The 18,984-nt window shown below is 43.0% G+C and overlaps 2 protein-coding genes across 2 annotated transcripts; both read right to left on the bottom strand.

Annotated features, from left to right (window-relative positions):
• Positions 1-6,496: 6,496 nt before the first annotated feature.
• ube2v2 (ubiquitin-conjugating enzyme E2 variant 2) lies at positions 6,497-11,471 on the bottom strand. Its single transcript, XM_076145100.1, has 4 exons — positions 11,380-11,471; positions 7,808-7,956; positions 7,565-7,690; positions 6,497-7,395 (listed from the first exon to the last, which is right to left on the bottom strand). The coding sequence occupies exons 1-4, from the start codon at positions 11,393-11,395 to the stop codon at positions 7,249-7,251; spliced, it is 438 nt and encodes a 145-aa protein (XP_076001215.1). The 5' UTR covers positions 11,396-11,471; the 3' UTR covers positions 6,497-7,248.
• A 650-nt stretch (positions 11,472-12,121) lies between these two features.
• mcm4 (minichromosome maintenance complex component 4) lies at positions 12,122-18,951 on the bottom strand. Its single transcript, XM_076144453.1, has 17 exons — positions 18,762-18,951; positions 18,018-18,095; positions 17,729-17,887; positions 17,197-17,360; positions 16,985-17,092; positions 16,795-16,890; positions 16,556-16,651; positions 16,267-16,405; positions 15,874-16,094; positions 15,603-15,723; positions 15,251-15,510; positions 14,307-14,672; positions 14,049-14,176; positions 13,587-13,794; positions 13,076-13,304; positions 12,780-12,913; positions 12,122-12,666 (listed from the first exon to the last, which is right to left on the bottom strand). The coding sequence occupies exons 2-17, from the start codon at positions 18,079-18,081 to the stop codon at positions 12,571-12,573; spliced, it is 2,589 nt and encodes an 862-aa protein (XP_076000568.1). The 5' UTR covers positions 18,082-18,095; positions 18,762-18,951; the 3' UTR covers positions 12,122-12,570.
• Between the last annotated feature and the right edge of the window lie 33 nt (positions 18,952-18,984).

The following is an 18,984-nucleotide window of genomic DNA, read 5'->3' as shown; positions in this document are numbered from 1 at the left end:
ATTATAGGCCACAAAAATGCAGACCTGGTTGCACAAGATGATAAATGGTTTTATCATGCAGACCCCTGACCGAGGATGACCACCGTACTGTCGGGTAAAGTGCTCCAGATATAAAACCAACCTGAGACCGTGACCTGCACTTCTACAGGATTAGGTGACATAAAGATATAATCTGGCGTTATTAAAAACCTCTAGCCTCAATACCAAGTGGAGCCACAGTTTAGTGGGTAGTGGGAAAGGAAGCATAGAGGACTTCGTCAATGCCTTGTTAGCCCCGACATTGATACTTACAGACTGGGAAAGAACAGTGCTGAGGGAGCACAAACTAGCCGCACACACATGAGCTCATGCCAGGACTATGCAAGCAGAAGGCCACAGGAGCCATGGAAATATTTGGACATCTTTTTTGCTCCCCCGCTTGTCTGTAGCACAAACCAGTGCATCATCTTTTGTGGTTGAGAGACACGTTTTCAAGTGGCCAGAGGCAAAACCTTTAAAGGTTAGACTTGCATGGTTTTTATTGTGTGACTCCATTTCAACCACTCAGCATGAGCAAATTGTGACCGCATCCCAACACTGTGGATTCTTCTACATTAGTGCTCTGTCCGTGACATGTATTCCCTTCACTGCTTTAACAGCGATTCATGCAAAATGTTCCACAATAACACAGCCACTGTAAGCCTGTTTTCCATCTGACAGAGTTGGTCAGCGTTACCAGCCTGAAGCGCTGTTGTGTGTGTTACTATGCTGCAGTCGCTTGTGACCGCTCGTGAAAACTTACATAATTATTTTTTTGCTTTTACACGAGTAGACACAATGGTGCCGTAAAAATCTCTTATTTGGATTAAATTCCATCGCTTAAGGTTATGCTCTCAACTAATATGGGTGATTTTTTTTGCTGAAGGCCTCACAGGGACTCGAGAATTTTAATTTCCAGAAAATGATAGGTCACAATAGGATACATAATATCCGCCAATGCAGATAGATTGTTTGTCTGTATTACATCTTTCAAAGATGCGAAAACTCATCTTTGAAAATCCCTGAAACAAGTTTGGTTGTACTGGAAGCGCTGAAATAATCTCACCAAAATGGACATTTTTGTTCCACTTGTTTTGCAAAACAAATAGTTCTAGGGCTCTATAATAAACGGCATACAACTAAAATACAGAAACAGGTCGACTCAATGTTATGCACTGCAATTTGTGTGGGCAGACAATCTTAACTAAGATCCAAGTAATAAAGAAGTATGGTTCAGTAATTGGTTGCTTGCCATTGGCACCTGCTGAAGAGTTAAATCAGCAGGACGTGAACAGAATTCAGATGAACGGATATCAAGCAACCGCACACAGGAGAGGAAAAATAAAAGTAGAAAGGAAATAAGACACTTATTCTCTATTATGTTGTCATTGATTCAGAGTTAATCAAAGAACTGTGTCTTAATCAAAAGGCTTCTTCAGATTCTGAGAACTTATTCAGTGTTTTAGATAAGCAGCTACAGTCGTTTCCATTTCCATTTCCATTTCAGTCACACAAGCATATCTGTGTAACCATTCATTAATAAATAGTTTGTTTTGTTTTCCTTCCCTGGTACCTAATGAGGAACTTGTGTACAGTGAGCTGTTATTGGAGGAGGTAATGTCACACATCGCTGTATCTTTACTCTCATTTTCCTGCACATGCGTAGGTGGGAGGATGACAAAGTCTATACTCATGGGAGGTGGAGAAGTCGCGGGGGAACGCTGTCAGAGACACTCGGCTGACCGGACTCCTGCACACAGCTCCGGGATTCCCTCCTCTTCCTTCCCAGTATTGTCCCACATCCTGCAGGGCCAAAGCGCTCCTCTCCGCGACCATCACTGCCACAATAGCATCAACGGGCAGCGGGCACGGAGGGGTGACCAGAGGGACACCAGCAGTCAGCTTGACAGGATGTGACACACTTCTCTCAACAATTAATGAGTACAAAGCCACGGTTGACACGACATGACAGCTTTGCATGGCACTTTCAGGCCCAATGGCTCACTGAGTGGCACATTCACACCAAGGCTATCAGACCATCAAACAAAATGGCCACTGATGGCGTCATGAAAAACTTGACCAAAAGAGGTTTTGCTGTCAGTCAGAGGTCACGCACTTGACAATGACACAGCAGGTGGGGGAGGAAAGGTACTTCTGCTTTTTGCATTTTGTGCTACTTTTGGTGGAAAGTGCTTTTTACTTCGCTACGTCTCTCGGATTTACAAGTTACTTAGCAATTTCTAGGATTTTCATTTCTCATTCCATCATCTCAAAACAGGTTTTCCTCACTGTGTCGCCAATTATGGAGGAATTTAATAACAAATTCTCTCCGGAACAATTGTTCAGAATAAGCACTTTTACTTCTGACAAAAGAATTTACTGATAATACGTGTCTTTGATTAGAGTAGGTTTTCAGGGCAGTCGCTTGTAGCAGTGTTTGTCTATTGCAGTATATGTTGCCAGGTTTACTCACATAAAGCATTTGAGTAACTGTTTGTTTGGATGTCATCACTGTTTGAAGTTTGTTTGTTTGGGTGGCATCCCTCTTCTAACCTTTGTTTATTGGATGACATCATAGTTGTTAGTTTGATACTGTCACTATTGTTTATTTAAGAAGCCCCAGAGCCTGATACTGTTGTTTTTTGACTGCACTTAGTACAGGTGGACAAATAATGGATTTTGTAATTTCGTGTTTTCTGAATAAACAACCCAAAGGGAAGTAACCACGTGTAATCGTACATGTGACAAACTGTTGGCCAGGCTCACCCAAGAGGTGCCACTGCACTTAAATACAACAAACATCCTTATTTGTTTTCGTATTTGCTATAAAAATCCAAAGCCTGAAACAATCACAGAGATAAAACGATCAACAAAGCCTTATTGATATCCTCGCCCGTGTGATTTCATCAGCCTCAGTAAATGAATAAAGGAGCTGCATTGCTCTATCCTCTGGCGTTTGCGAACTGTGAACAGCAGCTTTCTCAATATTATTAATAATATCACCGATGGCACCAATGAAAGGGAGGGATTAATGTTTTTTCTGCTGGATGAGGAGTCACCGCCTGGCTGGTATACATGTGGGATTTGACTTGACTTTCTTTAAACACAGCAAATGGGAAAGCCAAAAATCTTTTTCATTTAAGAGCAATTAAGTGGATCCCAGAATCACTGGCTCCAGCACGCCGCCGAGGTTTTTTTTCTCTCGGTTTTATTACCCATTTCCTCTCCATTGCGCCAGCAGAAGGAATGTTCACTTTTCTCTCACAAAGCCACATTTCCAAAGCCAGAATCACACAGGGACCACCGTGATTAAGTGCAAGCCAGTGCTTCCCTAAACATGCAAGACATTATAGAGCCCCCCCATCACTGGCGAAGTGTTGTGTTCCAACATTTATGAGAAGTAATTAAAAACATCCAGCAGTAATTTAATAGTTCCCACCGAGTAGAGACATGAAGTCTACCCAGTTTTTTCACTCTGTATAAATAACCTGGAATTCAGTGAGTACACAGAATATTTGGTCATTTTTCCCCCCCTGCTTTTTTACAACATTCTGTATGAGGCCCTGTTCTGTGTCACTTTGACCTGAGATGAGTTTGCAGAGTAACGCACCGACTTTTAAATTCTCGTTCCAGATAGCTAGTTTCATACATCATGCACTGACAGGAGAGTTTTATGTCTCAGCCTCCCTATAGCCTGAAATTGTCACCCTCTGAGTCTTATGGGCTGACACCAGTAAGCGCAAATATGACCTGAAGCTCTTTCTGCAGCAGCCTGTCTGAAAGTGGATAACGCTGTGAAGTGCATGTCAATAGCCCAGAGCCGGGAGAGCAACAGACATGTGGTTCCAATCTGTTTTTCTCACAGTGCGGGGAGGCCATTCATTTATCTCACAGCTAAATACAACACAAAACACTGAACATGTGAGTAATTAACGTGAGCAAAGAATGATTTTTTTTCTGTATGAACAATGGATTCTGTGTCCCCTATGTCATGTTTTGGTTCTGAATTCTAAACCTCAGTGTTAACTCCTCCACAGTTATGACAAAGACTTGGGGAATGGTAACAAATGTGGTTTCGACGTGTACGCAGAGACATTCTGGTCATAAAAAAGACAAAAGCTTTTTACAGTATCAACAGACGGAAGACGTGACCTCTTGGCCTTCCAGGGCAAAAGGTGAGAGCTCTGGGAGAGGAGGCCTGGTTCCAGCAGTCTGCCGGCAGACGAGCCGCATGTCCTCCTCGCTGCATTCCTTCCCAACTTAGATCACTAAACGGCACTCTCAGGCTTTCTGTCTTTATTCCCATCCTACCCAAAGCAATATAACACGTATTTTTGCCCTGGTTGGCAGCTTATAAAGCAAGCGAAATAGAGCAGGGTGGCACAACTGCAATAAGCTCAGTGAGCTTCCATTGCAGTTCCAGCTTTTGTGCAGGTGCTTGAGTTTGAAATTCAGATTAGTCTAATGGGGCTGGAGGTTAAATACTGAAGGATTTCCTGCTTCCATTCAAATTATATTCTCATAAAGTGGAGTCATCATGAGCGACGCTGCAGATAAGTGAATGACGATGTGAATGAAGGAAGACGCTTGTGAAATCTGGAGTTTTGTCTTTTCTACTTGGGGTTAACTGTGCTGAGTGAACTGATAATACATATCCATGACTTCAGAAAGGTGGTAAAAAAAAACTGAACAAACCAACAAACTAATAATGTAACTAAGGGAGGCTAGGCCTCTTATAAACTGTCACAACACAAGGAAGAGCGAGGTCATCCTCCCCCAGCACACACTGACTCATCTCACACCCACATGCACACACGTGGGTTCACAGGACAAATGCTACCCTTATTATCTGTTAACACGCACAACCTCAGCAGCCCTGTGAAGACACACAGAGATATCAGCAAAGATTATTTACACAATGGCCCACTAACACTCTGGCCGTAGTCCCCTTGAGCAAAACGCAAAATATGTGAGTTTTCTAAGGAGTACTGACAGCGAGCACAAACCTACCCTGGAAGCATTACGCTGGCCCTGCCTTTACATACAAGTCATGTCCTCTGCACAGAACCCCTTCAGAGCCCAGCCAATGACATGCATGTGTTTGGAGCGCCCTCTAGGGGACGCAGGTGATAGGGGTTGGGAGTGTTCAGCAGATGGACGCACCTACTGTAAATACACATCTATGCAAAGATGCGTATGTTTCATAATGATTATGGAAAATCTATTCTCACACCCTGCTGTGTAGAATTCTTCACCTCCAGATTTTCTAAAAATATGCTGAAAATATATATTTCTATCTAAAATACAGTTTTTTTCCTCAGGGGGCCTTTATGAGTTCTTGCTATTCTGCAGTGATGTCATCGCTGTGCCGGTTGATGTGGCCTATATACGTGTGGCCTGAGTCGGGCTCTGCAGTGAGGCAGATCTACAGTATGCTGAAGAGGTCACACAGGTCGAGGGAGGAAGCTGCCACACTCCATCATGTGTACACGACGCACTCCGAGAGCCTTGGACGCGTTTAGGGCACAGATTTCTCACACAACTAACAGTTCTGCGAGCTTACAAGGGCCCAGTATTTCAAGATCCCTTTAGCGTTATGACGATATTCACAGGATGAGGCCTATGTCGCAATATCTACACAGCAAGAATAGAACTATGTAATAAACTGAGAGAATGCAGTGGACAAACTGAATGTTACTTTCTGGCTGGTTCAGTAGCTCGCTTGTGGTTGGGCCATCATCATTTTCCTCTGAATGCTAATCCATCCCTGATAAACTGAGCCTAATGCCAGTTTTAATGGGGATGGGAATTGCTAGAAATCCCTCAGCACACTTTTGCTCCCCCTCCTCTGCTACTGTGGCCTTTGTTTGAAAAAAACAGAATGAAGGATTGGTCAATTCTCTTGCTTTATGGAGCTCAAAAGTTAAAAATCCCAAATGTTCCAGCATGGTTATGTGCGCAAATACACAATTTCCTATTTATATAGAAAAATGACTTTGCCTCTAAAGAATACAATCCCTGTAAAGCAGCAATAGCTCACATTTGCTTCTTGCACAATGAATATGTACTGCTTAATATACAGTAGTGTCCACAAACAAGACAGATTAGTACCTGACGCAACAAGGTTTAAATGGACCATCAATCACTGCGCATAACTACGCAGACAAACGAGGCCTGCTCGGTTTAATAAATGACATAGTGCTTATATTATTCTAATGAGTGTGAGTCACATATCGAGTATCTGCAGTGCAACGTCATCCAGCAGTTTCATTAACCTGGTTTCCATTACATCCCCCCCCTCAAGCATGGACAGCAAGAACCTACAAACACAATACAGAAGGAGCATCTCGTGCATCTTGATGCCAGCAGAAGTCGATGTGTCAGCTAAGCTGCCGCTCAGTGCCGAGCGTCCTGAGGGAAAACGGGCCACTGTGGTTTCGGCTTAAGAGGCAAAATAAAAACGTCCAACCTTTGGAAATGTATTTGCAGACAGTGATTTTAATTTCAGAAAATCACAAGTTCATTCACCTGCCATTTTCACTAGAAGTTAAATGCAAGGGTTTGAGAACAGAACAGAACAGAACAGGCTTCAACGTCTGTTACATGTCAAAGAGAGCTGTAAGAACAGAATCGGATTGGTATCTTGTCAAATACAGATATATATTTATATTAAAAAACAAAAACAGATTCTTTCTTACCTTGTGACACTACTTTTAGACTACAGCCACTGTTCAATATTCAGCAAATCTCCATGAAATCTCAATGAACTTGCTAAATTTCACTAAACAACTCAAAAAATGTGGCTTCTCCTTAACTATTTATTAGTTACAGAACATGCCTTCATACACACACACACACGTCTTCGCTGTTTTGCTTCAGTGATCAGTCATTTCAACATAAAACTGGACTGGTACAGCCTTTTACATGGCGTCATGCTTCTCTCTTTAAGCCCACTTCAACGGGAAAATTTCAAAATAAAGGTGACGGTCAAAGAAATGTAACAAAGGCGAGTGACTGTGGCCTTGAAGTTGTACAACTATGTATTCAGTGCTTAACCGCTTGGGAGTTTATTCTTCTTTTTTTTTTTTTAAAGACTTATGTAATAAGAAAGTCCAATCTTGCTCTTGCAGATGATATTGTAGATGTGCAAAGTGAGCCTCTCGATGATTTTACACAATATTTCTAAGAGAGTAAAGTTTAAGACAGAGGGGTCAAGACAATCCGTTACAATTAAGTGGTGTAGATTTGTCCTTCTGGTGGTTGTGGAAGCTTCATATTTTCTTTGGCCATCATTAGACGCCTTAACTCTTGAAGAATAGCTTTAATGCTATAAGAATTCTGCCATTTTGCTAATATTGGTATGCTACGTGGATCCACCTGTGGGACAGAATGAGAAACAGCGAATCAGTCACGCCCACAGGGTCGGCCCATAATGCATCATTGCTCATGATAGTGGCAAACGAGACAAGTACAAGCATTTTTTTGAAAATATCAATAAATGTAATTGGACAACACATGCAACATATTGAGCTGCGATGACACTTACCGCCCCGTTGGAATTATTTATCCCATTCATGCTAATTTTTGTTACAAATTTAACAGTCGGGGCTATCTCTGGGTATTTAGATCCACATTCCACTTTCAGACTGTATATCCTGTTCTCATAATTGGTCTGGAAAGCAAAGAAGTGGACACAAAGGAGAGATGTGTTGATTAGAACTGTTTGCTACCATCACTGGTATAAGATGTGATACTAAAAATCAACAGTGACAGGGTTTGTGCTGCTTACTCGTGCTGGTCCGATGATCATGCCTGTCCACCGTGTCAGAGTCATGTCATCATCGTCCTCAAGGCCCCAGCTGACTGTGCCATCTCCTTCTCCTTTCTGCCCTTCTTCAAGCTCCTCCAACAAGCGAAAATTGCGTGGAACTAGTACTCCTAAAACAAGAGACACAGACCCAATACATGGGATCAATTCACCAGGATTGTGATCTTTAGAACAGAGCAGATCATCATGACACACTTTCAAAATGTACTGCAATTACAGAAGATCATATCAAAGTGAGTCTGTACCAATAATGCAACTCTGCATTACTTAATGGAGAGACACAAGACAGGAGCTGCTGACACAAAGTCCACTGACTGTGACAGCTTCAAATGTGCTTACTTTGTCTAAAAGAAAACATGAAATCCTAAGATTAGGCAAATTCTTACTGCATCTATGAATATCTATCTAAACTGTTAATAGATTAATAACAATATTATTTGCTTCAGCACTAAATAGGCCATTAGGAAAGAGAATCAGATAACGAGCACAAGGACCTATTCCACCATATTTAACAGAAAGTATTAAGGCAGGTCAACACATCATCACGACAGTTAAGTTGCTATGACAACAGATTGTTCAGTGGGACAACGTTCCTGGAAAGTGGCTTGGATGTTGGAGTTAAACACAGTCTGACAGGAACTCATAAAGATGTCAAGACGAAGCATGATGGACACAGTTCCTGACAGGAGAAGCGATATACGGCGAGGAAAACGGCAATTTAAAAAAGCAGTAATTCACATTTAAAATACTAAAAGGCGAGGTCACAGAGAGGGAACAGAATGAGTATTTTCGGAAGGGTTCTGTCTCACAGAGACAGAAGCCACAATGAAACCATTCAGAATCCCCTGCCACTGAATCCTAATGGGCCATTTCACCTTGTCCAATTTCAGACATTCATCAAAGTCACACTTCACAAATCACTATTTAAAATCAATATTTTTCATCTGGTGCGCTGGGAACAAAATGAAGAGTTGACCCGTCAGTTGCACAAGCTCTTTCATTTTCTTAAAAGGCCCTTCACGCTCAGTTCAAGATTTCAGTTCTTTATCAACAGGCAAACACCGCCGTATGGAAACAGACAACAAAAGTGATTACAGCCAAGGGGCACAGGTTTTCAGGAAGTAATACTTTAAAGAAGCAAGGTATTGATGTGGTGTGATGCATTAAGCAAATTTAATTAGTTTAGGCTGGAGCAAAAGTTCTTATTTTGTGGTTGTTGTGCTTCTGTCTGGGGATTTATATTGTTATATCACTGAACTTGTTAATGCTCTAAACTCATCCTCCTACACTAGAACCAGCATCACAGGGATGACACGGAAAAACCAAAAGGAGACCAAGTGATGGGTTCCAATCCTGGGAAAGTAATTCTCTGAGTTTAAACAGTATCTAATCCATCATAACAAACCTGGGGCCTGTGCAACGAAGGAAGCCCAACTGACCCCGCCCATAAAAGGGGGCGTGTATGCAAACACAAGCCATCGACATGAGGGGAGATTGTGTGCGTGTTTTGTCATATTTTGTTATGATTCTATATTAAGTGTATTGAACCACTCATGTCAAATGCACTTTAAATGAAGCTGGATATGATTCATTACTGTATCTTGTTGTTGACTTAGATTAAGCATAACTCACACCATTATTGTTTGAGTTGCCATACCAGGGAGAATTCAACACAGAGCAAAGCAAGTAAGAAGCGCACACAGATGTCTGCTTTATATCCTGTGGGAATTTAAGCGTATATTGCGGCGCCTAATATGGAGAAACACCCTAAAGACAAGTCAAGAGGATCCTGCAGGTACAATGATGCTATTTTACAAGTGAGGTCCATTGGTCAAGGGTTGGTGCTTTATATTTCAACCCGACTAAGTTGCGTAACTGTTCCGGACCAGAATTGGGGGCGTGGAGCGATAAGTTACCGTGGCAACACAGTGAGCTCAGAAGTGAGTCAGCTTTGTGACACCGAAGAATCAGACCTGAGCTTTAAGAGAGTTGACTATCCCCTTAATGAGGCTTCGCTGTACAGGCCCCTAGCAACCTGTACTCAGTGTAACCTGCCTGATAAATGAGTACACAGAATGGATTACATATTACATGTTATACTACTACATGAAATATCATAAAGTTACAAAGAGCACACTGAGAAATGACCATGTATCTGAAGCAAACTATACCAAAAGACCCTTTAAGATGACTTACTCTTAACAAGAAATGTACGGTACTGTATGGTGATCAATCGGCGCATACTACATATCCATTAAAGTACATTTTTACAAGTATGTTGCATTTACAGCATACTAATATTTATCACATAGATGCAATTGCTTGTGTACTTTGTAAGAGAATATAATAATAATAATTATTAATATTATTCAGAGGATCCTCCTACCTGATAAACACATGGTTAGGACTCACTTTAATGGTAAATTAAAGGGGGTGTGTGTGTGTGTAGAATGAGTGTCAGTCCACGTTATGGATCTAAAATAACCCAGCTGTTGTGCAGTCCAACCGTCTCCTCTTTCTCTGCATGTGATCGAGCGCACCACTGGTAAACTTACACCCAAACTACAGTATGAATCAGCGGGTTGTGTACTTTCGATCATCCACTTACGTGTTCACCTGCTTAAATTAAACATCATCATACTCTTCATACTTAGCTGCTGTTGCGTAAACAATCTGTGTGCGATGTTACAATCTAATGTATTGCAGACGCGGCTGGTTTATTTTGACGCACGCCTCCCTGGTGAGAGCTACCAACGCATATGGGCTCCGACTACTTGCTGAAATCAAGCGTGCCTACCCACTAAATCTTGTGCTTCCGTTTCTCAACTTAAGAAACACTTGTATGACAAATTAAAACATCAATTTAATTTCCCAAATCTGATTGATTGTTTGAAGCATGACAACTACGACTGCAATGATGAGACTTTGTCGCTGCAATGCAATCATTTAGCTATGTTTTGACAGCGTGTAAGCAGCAAAGAACTCCCATAATAAAATAATAATATAAATATCATGTTTAAGTTCATGTGCGATTACCACATAAATGAGCTAATATCACCTAGCAGGGACATAACGGGATAGGCACTGTCGCACTGTTAAAATATTCTAGTCGTCCCGTTAGATAGCTAGCTAATGCTATCGGCTGCTACTATTTACAATTCTGGTATTTGCAACGATTCTACGTTTTTAGCATCCAAGTTGCACACACAAGCTGTACACCTTTATAACGATGACATATCTACAATATCATCATTTATCTTAGCACACATACTGCGCGACACATTGAGCTGCTGAAGCTAAAAAGCATTAGCGGGGGGGCTAGCTTATATTAGCTCAGATAGCTGCTAGCCCTGTCGCTCCATTAAAAATCATAGCTTTTGCTAGTCGCGGTGCGTTCGAGGGACTGGAACACAAAAAGACACATCACGGCTTTTGTAAACAGCTTCGTTCGCCTGCTGAGATCGCGTATCGCCCCACCACCCCAGTTTTGAGATCAGTTCGGTGTGGTTAAGATGTTTTGGAGGCACACAAACCTGAGGAGGCCATCATCTTCTTCAGCCTGATCCAAAAGCACACAGCGCTGTGACATCACAGCGGACAAACCCACGGCTACATCACGCTGCTGGCTGCGGCGTGAACTGCTGGACTCACACCCGCTGATCTTTGACTCGAGGTAATTTTATATTTACATTGTTTTACTATTTAAATGAGTGTAATTTGTGTTGCTGTGATTGTGCTGTAATATAACAGCAATTACCGACAGATTCACCAATGGAGGCCTGTATTAACATTAAATCGGGTACTATGGGGTCATTTTGATCACTCAGCCAACATTTGACTCAAAGAAAAATATAACCAATCATTTAGTGTATTTATTCATGTGACAACCTCCTTGTAATGTGTATGTATGTGGCTCACATGCTGTTCCTATTCAGGTGTGAGATCTCCAGAGGGCCAGAAGACCACATAATGATGCATTCAGGTCCTCCTTAAATTAAATTGGTGAGTGAAATGATTTTCTGCCCCTCAAATTATTATTATTATTACTACAACAACCGGTGGTGTTCCACATAGACAAGGGACATTTTTCAAGGCTTTGATTGGACATGGATCCCACTCCATATAACAAAAGACACAATGGATTGTGGGTACCCTGGTCTCATTATGATGCAACAGATTTCTAAGGAGGGAACAGTCATCAATCTCATTAGTTGCACCTGTGCGTCTCCAACAGCTCTGCAATAAAGAATCATTCCAAGCTTCTTACATAGCCAACATTTTTTATTTTTTTCTCCTTATTAACAAGTTCAAAGGACTGAACTGAACTGACATTGCATGAAAGTCGTTACAAAGTCCAAACTATCTCCAAACATCAGTGACAAAAGAGGAAACTCGGACTGCATATTTAGCACATTTGGCCTTTAACCAGAACAGTACATACAAACAGCAACAGCATTACTTGGAAACAGAGAGCAAACAGTATAGAATACAAACACACTTAAATATCAACTTTTAACTGCAAGCTGAGTATTTTTAATCATGGTAACAATACACCAAAGAATGAATGCATTGTCTGTTAAGTTTTCCAATCCAAGGCTATTCCAACATCAATAACTGTGCTTCTATTAAACAAATAATTATTTATTTTTTTACAGCTCCAAGAAGAGGTGAATACAAAATAGGATTTTAAAAAGTAAGGACTGTACATAATTGCAGCGTGCACCTCAGGCGAGGAAACGAACGGTCTTTCCAGTGACTGTCAGGAAATCGTCGTCGGCCAAGGCTCGGAGCGCTTCGTCGAACAGTTCCTTTGTAATGGCCTGAAAAGAGGGCGACACAAAAAGACGTTAAAATAAGCACACAGTTTTAGGTGCAGTCAATATAAGCAATTTATATTTTAAGACTGATACTATTAAAATATAAAAATATTTACAGTTTCAGATTGTCCTCTGAGATCATCGAGCAGCTGGTGGTATTTCATGGCAGGCATCTTTCCTTTGGCCTGGATCAGTTTCTTCAGGGCTTGGGCGACCTCCTCCTTGCGCTTGCGGGCAGTGGCGCTCATGCCTGTTATCAGAAAATAAGCTTTAGGACGTCTGATATCAAAACACCTTTAACCGATAACGCCTGACCTCCATATCAAGACACCTACTGCAGTGCCACCTTTAGAAATAGTTGCTATAGTGAAGTGAAAACAACCAGAAACGAGGCTGTGGCTTGCTTGCATACCTGTTGTGAGAATGGAGATGTCAACAAATCCTGTCCTGGGGTCTGTGGCCGACTGTTTGAGGGCCTCGCGGTGCAGCCGCTTCGCCTCCTCCACGTCGATGGTCTCCACCTTCTCGGAGAAGCGCACCTTGGCGTGGGCCTCTGCCAGGCGGATGAGAGACTCCAGCTGTCGAGGGTAGGCGGACACCATGCCGCGGCCGCTGCCAATCTTTCTCATGTCGACGTAGGCCTGAGGATGAACGGGTACGAGGTCAGGTGAAGTCACGGCACTCGTTCCAAATCAAGTTAAAGCATCGGTTTCCATTGTATCGTTACATTGTATCATTACAGCTTATACACCTACAGTTATTATAAATTCCATTTGCCTCTTTCATATTGGGGTTATGAGTTTCAGAGGTTGATAAGTCAAATTCTGCGTAGCTCAATAGACTGAACACGTTCTGTGTTTCTGATGTGTACTGTACTTATCGAGCGCCTACTAAGTAATGAGGGGAGCAAACACTGCACATACCTCAATGAGGGCCTGGCTGGCCTCCTCACTCAGCCTCGGAGCGATATACGTTCGCGCATATGCTATGTAATCCCTCAACACGGCCATGTCGAGGAACTCCTCATGGATCTGCTCCTCGCTCTGGTAGTACAGTGACACCAAGTGGTGGGCCAGCCTGCGGTCATAAGCCTCATCTTGAGGATCCAGCATGAGGAAGATCAGGTCGAATCTGAAGGGGAGCGAAGCAAAGTCTCAACATTAAAACAAGAGGAGGTGGACAATACACACAGGCGTCATGAAGGACACACATGCAAACACTGTTACACATTTTTGCCAGTAAGCATTTTTAAAAATTCCTCTTGCTGTTTTGTGGCTTTCACTCATAATGTTCGCTGGCTTTAATTGTGTTTCAACAAAAAGGTCCGACAGCCACAACACATTTGTAGCTGTAACCAATTTCTAACCAATCAAGTTTGCATTAACCTGGACAGCAGCGTGTGAGGCAGCTGAATGTTCTCAATTGTGGTTTTCTTGGGGTTCCACTGGGATTCAATCGGGTTGGCAGCTGCCAAGACGGCCGTGCGGGCATTCAGCTGGCAAATGATTCCAGCCTGCAAACATTACAAAAGAAAGAATTAAGACAAAGTTAGAACAACAACAACATATTCTACTGTGCAAAACTCATATGTTCTCAAACCTGAACATCTTAAAATTGTCACCACAGTATATTTTTAAGTTTACCTTGGCAATGGAGAGTGTCTGCTGCTCCATGACCTCGTGCAGCACAGACCGAGTGCCGTCACTCATCTTGTCAAACTCGTCAATGCAGCAGATGCCGTTGTCGCTCAAAACCAGTGCGCCGGTCTGCAGCACCAGCTGCTTGGTCTCCGGGTCCTTCATCACGTAGGCGGTGAGACCCACGGCGCTGGAGCCCTTTCCTGACGTGTACTGGCCGCGGGGCACCAGGTTGTACACATACTGCAGGAGCTGTGACTTACTGGTGCCAGGGTCCCCACAGAGCAGGATGTTCACCTCGGCACGGAAGTGGCCTCGGCCCGTCTGACTGAAGTCCTTGCGAGCGCCACCAAACAGTTGCAACAAGATTCCCTAAGACAAAGAGAAGAGACGTTAAATAGCACTTAGTTCAGTCACCATCACATCACTAACTACTGCTTGTTTAGTGATATTACACATTTTAATTGATACATCTATCAAGTCAATGTAGAGACGAGACATTTATGGAACACAAACACTGTGACACATGATCTTGGTTGGGATTTTGGTTATAATAATGAGTCTAAATGTTTTCATTGCCTTAAAATTAATCGCACAAGGCAATAAGATAAAGTTAAACGCACCCACTTGATCCAATTTAATCACCATCTTTTTTCCCGTTATAGCACATTAACTGTTGTTTACATTCGATATGATTGATTCAAAAAACAACTCTGGAATATCTCCCTCTGTGTTGATTGTTTCAGCTCTGATTATAAATTATTTGTTTTTAAGGAGTTTCATCTCCTTATAACTTAAATACTGATATTAGTTATTTTAGACTTGTAAAGACATTGCTATGGGCCTCATGGATACTGCAATCACTGTCATCCTCCACCAGGTTAATGCTAAACGAAATGTCGCAATCCCCTTCCTTGGCTTTTGATCCCATCCCCTCCCCTCACACACACCTTTTTGATGTCCTCATGTTCGTAGATGCTTGGAGCCAGTGCAGAGGAGAGGCGTTCGTAGACATCTGGCTTGGCTGCCAGCTCCCTCAGGGTCTGCACTCTGTCCTCGGTGAAGAGCTTCTGTTCCGTCTCCTCGTCCAAACCGTGCAGACGCTTCTCGTCCGTCTTACGGAAGTGGATGACGTCGATGTGTGTCTTGTACACCGACTTCACGTTGCTCTGACGCGGGTGCACGCGCATGGGCACGGCTCTGTAGATACCTATGGAGACACATGGGAGGCCATCAGGGTGTGGATGAGCGAACATATGGATCGGCACATTGCAGGGGGGGAGGGGGTTCACGGGTGCTTACCGGTGATGTTAATGCGGTCTCCTGGCTGCACCTTATCAACTAGATCATTATGGGCATAGACAATGGTTGTGTGAGGGGTTTGGCCAGCAGGCATGTCTTCAGGAGACTCTTGAATTTTGATCTGTTTTGAAGAAAAAGCAACAGATGTCACGACTTCATCAATAGCGGCATATTATTATTCACCATTTCACATATTTGGAGATTAGGTGTCATTTACATTATGTCTACAATCTGCCCTATAGCTTACCCCTCAACCCCACCAAACACTCACCATCTGTTTGTCTGAGAAGCCTGAGCGATTGTGAACGAGCGCCAGGCTATGGGTGTTGTTGCAGTTGCGACACACGGCGGGCTCGGCGATGCGCCCGCGGTCCACCTCCACGCGGGTGCTGTAGGCGCAGACCTGGCACTGGAAGAAGGCCTCCTGCATCTCGGGGATGAGCTGAGAGGTGCGGATCACCATGCCCCCGATGGTGATCAGCTGATCGATATCTGTGAGAGCAACACAGAAGGCAAAACAGAAGCTTTACCTCGAAGCCGTTACCTCACATTTTATCAAATCGAGGAACAATATTCACAAATATCCCACACGAAATATGGGATGGAATATGGAACAAATGGTGGCCCTTATGAGGGTGATTTGTGGGCCAACGAGACCACTCACCTTCTGGGTTCAGGCTCCTCATGTTTTTGGTTTTCAGGGCGTTGTAGGGGCGTACTTGGATCTGGAACTCCAGGATGGAGTCTGGGAAACGCTCAAAGAAGAGCTCATTGACTGCCATGTCAAAGGTCGGGATGACTTCCTGCCAAAAGAATTCACAACAAACACTTATTTATCATTTTCAATATGCTGTCAAGCACGTCAACGCATAAGTCAGTACAAGAACAACCACCGAAATGAGTATGTAACATGATACGAGCCCAACTACTAAGGATGGATAATGAGACGTTACCTGCGGGTAGGAGATAAGCTGCCTGTAAAGTTCTGCATCGAAGGACTGGACATGGAGGCAATTGACATTCAGCACAGGGTCGCCAACAACACTGATCTGTGAGGTAAGAAACACCCATCAGCATTCAAGACGCATCGATACCACTGATCACAATGTAGCCCGACGCAAAACAACGCAGATCGACCCAAACGCCAGGTAACCGAGCAGAATGAACAAACGGATAAACTACTGAGCATCACCTCCTCCAGCTTCTGCATGTACAGCGGCTCATTCAGGTCCAAACCGGCGTTCTCGTCTTCGTTTGAGGTCGGGTCGATGAACCTCTGCAGAAATCTCTGGAAGTAAACAAAGAAATCGAGATTTTAGCAAAGAAGATTAAGATTAGAGTTTAAAGAAGAGTCTTGGCGAAGTGTTCTTGTGCGTCCATACCTGAAACTTCTCCTTGCAGGTCCCCACATTCACATCAGTACCCCAAATCACCAATCTCTGGCCTGCATTTGGCTCGCTGGCCGCCGCCGCAGCACCATCCACATTTGGCTGCAAGAAAACAGCGGCAACAACTTAATTAAAAACTTGTACACATTGTTTACTGTAGTCAACAGTATGACAAATCTCTGAATATTCTTTAATCTGCCGCTTACCGGCTCAGAGTGAAGATCGACTTGGGGAGCCTTCCTCACAGAGCCCAGGTCAGGACGCTGCCTGGCAGGGGTGCCACGCACGGTACTGCGCGGGGTTCCCTCCACCCTGGAGCTGGGGGTCCCGTACATCAGAGGGGAGCTCATGTCCACCTCGTTGGGTAAAACTGTGAAAAACATTTCAAACATGAGCAAAGATTCCGAATAATAGGGTTGATTGATTGATTAGTCGTGAGCCTGACAAGAATGTGTAAGAGTAACCAACAGGAATTTCATGATGGTTTCACATTTCTGATTTGGAGTTTATAATGCTAGGCTCAGAAATATCAGTTGAACTTCCTCAGCATAGGCCATTTCAACTATGAAAGTATATGATCATTGTTTATGAGGCCTCTAGACTTATGCACCAGTCTAATTCCACTGGATATGAGTAATGTAATCCAATAAAAATGTAATTTGGACATGCTTGTGGTTCTTTGGCTGGAATTAAATATTTAAACTGAAGGGGAAAAACTCAAACATGCAGTCAAACTACCAGAGGGACGAGGGCTGGAGAACAGAGACGTGTCCTGGACAGCTGCTGGGCTCAGCATGTCTGTAGCCGGGGAGGTGGGCATAGGGAGCAGGTCCGCATTGGAGGAGTCCAGGCCCCTGCGCCGCTGTGATGGAGGCGAGGTGGGACCATCACTACTGGCTGAAGGTACACAAGAGACATGAAATTAAATTAGAACAGTATGTACCTCATAACATCAACAAAGTACATCAATCTGTTCAAATTCAAACGTTTAATTGTTTTTGGTCAGGAAGGCAAACCCTGAACATACGTGTGGCAGGGTTGTCAGTCCTTTCACGTTTACGGCCACCGGGTGTTGAAGTTGGGGAAGACATTGTTGTTGGGATATCTAGAAATCAAAGTGATAACAATGAATTAAATGCAACATAAACCTTGGAAAAGATGGAAAGGATGAAGTGCAGAGTGTATTTACTTAAATGCTGTACATTAGAAGGTTTAGAGGCAGTGTATTGGAGTTAAACTATGGTTTTCATTACATTAATAGCACTACAGCAAAGAACACCGATTGGTTACTGGGCAGGTTAAGATTTTCTATGGCAAACATACAATAAACTGAATATATTATGGATTTCTATAGCTCAAACTACCCCACAGTATATAAAGAAGTGACATTAAGATTACCTGACCGAATTATTGGTAAAACACTTACACCAATCATACATCAAAAAGGTTGCACTAATCCCAGAATCACATAATACTCCTATTACTACAACTTCCGTGCAGTTTGTTGTTAATACGTCTTTACTTGTGAGTATTTCTTCGTTGTGATATTGCTTCTTTGATAGTTAGTGAACACTTTTGCTGTACTTGACATGTGGCTGCAGTGGAAACAATGAGCCCCATTTTGTTTGTATTGAAGTAACAGTTAACGTGAGAAAACAAATCAAACAGCAAACCACAATCGGGCGCGTATGTTATGTACTAACTTGTGCTTCAATCCGATTCAAATTTATACACGCGATTAAACATGTTTTGCAATGAAATGCAGCCATACCTTTCCTTGTGTGTACGTCCGTGCGCTGCAGACAGATCTGGCGCGAAACTGTGGGTGACGTAATTTTCGCGCGGAACTTTGCACCAATGGCAAGGCAGCGTCCTCAGTTTCCTTCCGTCAGACTCCTTCATTGCACAGGGACGTTCACGGATTGAAGCCATTTGCGAGTTGTGTCATTTTAAAACCATACAATTACCATTAAAAGTGACCAATAGCTCAAATA

Source organism: Genypterus blacodes, unplaced genomic scaffold, assembly GCF_046128005.1.
Source record: "Genypterus blacodes isolate CSIRO-AG114 ecotype Tasmania unplaced genomic scaffold, CSIRO-AGI_Gbla_v1 ptg000029l_1, whole genome shotgun sequence".
Lineage (NCBI taxonomy): Eukaryota > Metazoa > Chordata > Actinopteri > Ophidiiformes > Ophidiidae > Genypterus > Genypterus blacodes.
Note: the sequence above shows the minus strand (reverse complement) of the source record. Positions and strands in the feature narration are given on the sequence as shown.

What these genes read in the sequence shown, in the direction of transcription:
- ube2v2 (XM_076145100.1), bottom strand. An exon ending in TGATCATCGGACCAGCACGA is followed by an intron (nt 7,691 to 7,807) that starts GTAAGCAGCACA and finishes TTTGCTTTCCAG; the next exon opens with ACCAATTATGAGAACAGGAT. An exon ending in TAAATAATTCCAACGGGGCG is followed by an intron (nt 7,396 to 7,564) that starts GTAAGTGTCATC and finishes TCTGTCCCACAG; the next exon opens with GTGGATCCACGTAGCATACC.
- mcm4 (XM_076144453.1), bottom strand. Translation starts at nt 18,081, where the DNA reads ATGTCTTCCCCAACTTCAACACCCGGTGGCCGTAAACGTGAAAGGACT. An exon ending in AGCTTATCTCCTACCCGCAG is followed by an intron (nt 16,406 to 16,555) that starts GTAACGTCTCAT and finishes TTCTTTTGGCAG; the next exon opens with GAAGTCATCCCGACCTTTGA. An exon ending in CCAGCCAGGCCCTCATTGAG is followed by an intron (nt 13,305 to 13,586) that starts GTATGTGCAGTG and finishes GTTCATCCTCAG; the next exon opens with GCCTACGTCGACATGAGAAA.